Source organism: Vitis riparia, chromosome 2 (genome assembly GCF_004353265.1).
Source record: "Vitis riparia cultivar Riparia Gloire de Montpellier isolate 1030 chromosome 2, EGFV_Vit.rip_1.0, whole genome shotgun sequence".
Classification (NCBI taxonomy): Eukaryota; Viridiplantae; Streptophyta; class Magnoliopsida; order Vitales; family Vitaceae; genus Vitis; species Vitis riparia.
The window spans coordinates 14166177-14171465 of NC_048432.1; the positions used below are offsets into that span (position 1 = coordinate 14166177).

At 33.0% G+C, this 5289-nt stretch overlaps 1 protein-coding gene across 2 annotated transcripts; it reads left to right on the forward strand.

Moving 5' to 3' along the window:
* Positions 1-664: 664 nt before the first annotated feature.
* Positions 665-4887, forward strand: LOC117926538 (autophagy-related protein 8f). Of its 2 annotated transcripts, none has more exons than XM_034845664.1 (6): positions 665-773; positions 1330-1371; positions 1510-1565; positions 2542-2594; positions 4320-4438; positions 4566-4887. In XM_034845664.1, exons 2-6 carry the CDS (start codon positions 1335-1337, stop codon positions 4667-4669), a joined length of 369 nt encoding a protein of 122 aa, XP_034701555.1. In that variant the 5' UTR covers positions 665-773; positions 1330-1334; the 3' UTR covers positions 4670-4887. The 2 variants fall into 2 exon arrangements, with proteins under 2 accessions (XP_034701555.1, XP_034701562.1); XM_034845671.1 differs by lacking the exon at positions 665-773 and adding an exon at positions 927-1167.
* The last annotated feature ends 402 nt before the right edge of the window (positions 4888-5289 follow it).

Consider the following 5289-nt stretch of genomic DNA (forward strand, 5'->3'; position numbering starts at 1 on the left):
ACATCATCAGAAGCTCTCACTGTTTAGACTCTCTTAGGTGGTATTTCCAGCCCAAATTCAATTGAGCTGTCATGGGCCAGCCCGGGCTAGGTTGAGTTTCCCGAATCTGGAATTACTTTAGCCCAAATGGCCCTCTGCATTTTTCATGGCCCAGTCTGTCTTTAAAGTTGGGCTTCGATCAAAAGGCCGCACCCGTCAACTAAGTCCATTTCTGACTTTTCCCGATTTGGACCAACCTGATTTAGATATGTGGGACCAGCTCACCGATTTTCAGCCGTCAATCATGCTCAAAGAGTTGAGTAGGTGCATTAGTAGATGATGACTTCTACAACAAGCATCACCGGAGTATATTCTCATCATCCTACTTCGAACTACCTTACATCTGGCGTTTCATACCCTAAACTTGCATCCTAACGAAGCCTTTTCAAGCCACATCAGCACGAGTAGTGGGCCCACCAAGGTCAACTGATCTAACGGCCCAAAACCATCGAAATCTGTAACTCATCCATTTCCACACGTTCCTCCCATGGCCAGCTCACTTCTTGTTGCTCAAGTATAAGAAGTCGTATGAGTGGATACACACGAGAGAATTCATTATCTTTTATTACTTGCTTTAAAGATAAATATTTTAAATCTTATAAAATTCTATAAATAGTTGAAGAAACCAGCGAGGCTGCCGTATTTTATCTTCGACGAAACGACGCGCTTCGAGTGAGAGAAAAAGAGCTGGTTATCTTCTTTTCTTTGTGTTCTTGGATTTCGTCTTCTAAAAGGTTTGAGTTTTTTTTTTCTTGCTTTTGTTTTATTTCTTTTCTTTGATTTCAATTTCGTTGACTTCTGAATCGAATTTTCCCGGAAATTCTAAGGTTTTAATTCTTGAATTTATCCCTTTTTTCCTTCCTTTGTTTTTCATTTTTAATTTAATTTAATTTTATATGGTATTATGTGAACACGATTTTATGTTAGTTGCCGCTCTGGTTGTTGGTGGTGATGATGATTTTTGCTGATGAAGGTTTTTGTGTGTATGGACCTGTAAATTTAGGGTTAGGGTTAGGGTTGTGTATTTTTTGGTTGTTGGATTTTGGCATTTAAATTTTTGGTTCAAATGATCTTGCTGATCATTCTGGTTCGTTGTATTCTGAAGAAATCTTTGTTTTTCGTTGTTGGGTAAGGTATTTTTTGATTTTGTTAACATTTTGAGAGTGCTTTTCTTGTCTTGATATTATTATAAACTTGATCATTGCTTCCAGCCGCAAGAAAAGTGTTTTCAAAGTGATAAAAGAGAAGGATGCATAATAAATTGATAGAGTTTTGTTCTTTTTACTTCAGGAGGAATGGCAAAGAGTTACTTCAAGCAAGAGCATGATTTTGGTATGTACTTGTTTATTTTTTTCTAATTTTTTGATGGATGATTTTTTTTTTTTTTTTTTTCTTTTTTTCTTTTTCAATTTCTATCGTTAGTCAATGGCTTGTTTTAGTTTCTGAAAGTATGAGCTCTTTTTTCTTCAGAGAAGAGACGTGCAGAGGCTGCTAGAATTAGAGAAAAATACCCAGACAGGATTCCGGTGATTGTCGAGAATTGAGCGCTTTTCCTCTAATTCAATTATTCATTATGTGCATGTCAGGCCTTTTATAATAGTAACGTTTTTAAAGGTTGAAAACCAATGCGTTTTTATCATTTGATTACAATGTCAAGATGAACGATAGTAATGTTTTTATAAGGTGTAGAACCAACATGGTTTTATAAGATGCCTCAGTTATGGTTTTATTAAGCCAAATGGTCCAGTATTATGCTTGTGCTATTTGGTATTGTAGACATTGTTATATACTCTTCTGTTCCGTGGAATATTTCCAAATTTTTGAAGTGTTTGAAAATTGTTCTCTAATGTTTTATAAAACAAAAATCTCTTTGAGAACTTGAAATGTTCTTAACCTTGAAATGTTCTTAACCTGTTTTTTATATTTTAAATATTTTTTTAAAATAACTTTTATCTATTGTATTTTATTTTAAATCATTCGTCATATTTATATAATTATTTTTTAAAATAACCCTTGGAAAGTAGTGAAAACAACTAAAATATGTTTTTAGAAAATACTATGTTTTTGTTTTTAAGAACAAAAAACCATTTTTTGTTTTTTAGTTACCAAAAATGTTTTCCTGTTTATTTATTTTTTATTTTGGGGAACAAAAATTTGTTTTGAAAAATAGTTGCCTAGCAGGGCCGTAATCTTACCCCTAATGTTAGAAGAATAGAGTTGGACGCTTGTCCCCTTCTTAGAGGCTAAAACTCAGACACTGAACAAATAATGTTCTTGGAGGCAATACTGTACAAATGATGTTCTTTAGAGGCTAGATTCAGACACTGAACAAAGACATCTAGACATACATGATGATCTACCCTCAATGCCTTTTTGGGTTCCAACACCTACTCATTAAAAGAAAATTATAATAATATAAGTGCATCGCATAGTCTCTCTATTATGCATTTTGACTTCACATTTTGACTAATGTGTATATGACTTTGTTTTTATGAATTGAAGGTGATTGTCGAGAAGGCTGAGAGGAGTGATATTCCGAACATAGATAAGAAAAAGTAAGCACCACTGCACTTTGTTAATTTCTCTGGAATTCTGTTTTCTTTCCCTGTTCACTTATCTTTCTTCTTTTTCTTTTTTTTTTTTCCTTTTCTTTTTCCACTATTACATGTCAAGTTGAAATTATCTCAATTCTAGTGAATAAAATCTCATCCAAGTCTAAAGTTTTCTTAAGCATGCGTACTAAATAAAGAAAAAGATGTTTAGGAAGGGTTACTGCTTCCAGTTTCCATCAAAAAAAGGAAGGGTTGTTGCTTCCAGTGTCCACAGAACATATTGGAATGACAAGTGTGAACTATATAACCGCTCAAAGAATCTAAGTAGTAAACCCTCTTCAAAATGGGTTCTGTCCTATCATTGAACCTAATGATTTTTATTCTTTGACTTTCCTGTACCTTCAAGTTGTCCTTCATTCCAAAACACAATGATAGACTGCTTCCTAAAACCAGATACTTTCCTATCCCATGATGCATATCCAGGGATATGATTATTATCAATAGGTTGAGCCCATATGACAGAACCATCCATTCGCATGCAAACAAGGTACATTGTTTCTTCAATGTTCTGCTCAATTGTTGAGGAGAATATTTTCGTTAGTGATGATTTCACAAGCACCTTTTCTTTCTCAAGATGAAAGGTTTCCAATTATTTTTCAGGAAAACTTATAATCTTATGTGGATGCTCTACCTATTTCTATTGTTACATATATTTGTACTTGTGTCTATATTTTGGGTAATTAACACATGATCTTATTCTTAAATGAACTTTCCACAGACCTAACCAATTACCTTGTTGTCCTCATTTAAATTGCCTTTTCTTTGTGTTATCACACCATTCTTTGATAACTACACGTTTACTACGAATACCCTGCCTGCATTCGAAATGTTTTTAGCCTATTTTTTATGTTTTTAAATATATTTTAAAGATGACTTTTATATGCAATGTTTTATTTTTAATCATTATCTGTATTTGTCTAATTATTTTGTAAAATAACCCTTAGAAAACAAGTGAAAACAATTAAAAATAACTAAAAGATGTTATTTAAAAACACTTCGTTTATTATTTTTTAAGAATAAAAAACTGTTTTCTGTTTTTTATTTGTCAAATGTGTTTTCTTGTTTTTTTGTTATGAAGAACAAAAAATTGTTTTCAAAAACAGTTTCCAGAACATGTCCTTAGTATTTACAATACAAACTGACTTTTCCGCTCAATCCTTCAAAACTTGTTTTGCTATGTTCTTTGCAAATAGACTAAACGAACAACATAAAGAGGTTAAGTTCCAAACGAAGTTGCGATAATTTAGGAAGAAAAAAATACCATGCCAGCTAAGTAAAACACCTTTGACAAAATTGGAAAGAACCCAAGCCATCCAAAAAGGGAGAAAAACAAGGACAACAAACTGGAGACAAAGTTATGGTGGATAAAGAGATGCAGTGCAAACTCCTAATCTTTAGCCATACACCAACTTTTCCTACTAGCTAATCAATGGTATGAATTTTCTTGCACAGAGTCTCCCAAACAAAAGCTGACCTTGGATGATATATATTAATATTTTTAGAGGTCAACATGGACTTCTTTTGGTATAGGTGTTTGCTCATGTTAGTTCTTAAAATCCATGGTCTTTTGGGGAATCCATTGCTATTGGTTAGTAGCAGTTACTTCAAGTTGGTGGTCATTTTTGTGGTCGTAGTGTGATTTTGCTTATATCCCCGTTAAAATTACAGGTACCTTGTCCCAGCCGACTTGACAGTAGGACAGTTTGTCTATGTAATACGTAAAAGGATCAAACTGAGTGCAGAGAAAGCTATTTTTATATTTGTGGACAATGTCCTCCCACCTACAGGTAATCCTTGCAATTCTAATTTGTTCTCTACTGATTGATGCTCTGGTTAGGTTCTTTATCACTTTACTTTAAGTAAGCTGTTACATTTATAGATTGAAAATGGGCGTGGTGGTTGTGTTCTTTTTAGGGGCAATCATGTCCGGAATATATGATGAGAAGAAGGATGCAGATGGGTTTCTCTACGTCACTTACAGTGGAGAGAACACGTTTGGATATGAGATACCACATTAGTGATTGATTCTTTGGGCATTGCGATTGTTTCATTGACAGTTCACCATCTTTGCCTGCATCATGATAATCTCCATTCCCCTTCATTATTGCGCTTATTTTATGAAGACAATGTCGTTGGTAATATGTACAGCATATTTTGTATATAAAAACCCTGCACGATGTTAGAAACTCTTGCTTCATGCTTTAAATAATTAAATTCACACTATCTCTTGCTTCTAGTGTCTTTTGATTTTAATTAAGCCGCTGAGCAATCATAATCACATCCTTATGCTTTTTATTTTTTATTTGGAATTATGCATTTACTTGTTAAGTCATCGAGATTCCAGAAAAGCTACACTGTTACTGGGAGAGAGAGTTTCCTCAGTCTGACTCGGGGGACCATGTTGGCTTAGTTGTATGAACTTAAATGCGCGAGTTATGGTAAAACTCAATACTTATTACTTAATGATTTAAGTCGATTTTAAATTAAATTATTTTTAATTTGTTGATTTAATATTTTTTATTTTAAATTTTAAGTTCGGTTGATTTAAAACTTATTACTTAATTTTTTCTTTTAAGTTGTAAGGTTGTTTGATAAAATTAAATTAAAATCTATTTGAAATTATAAAATTGACATATTT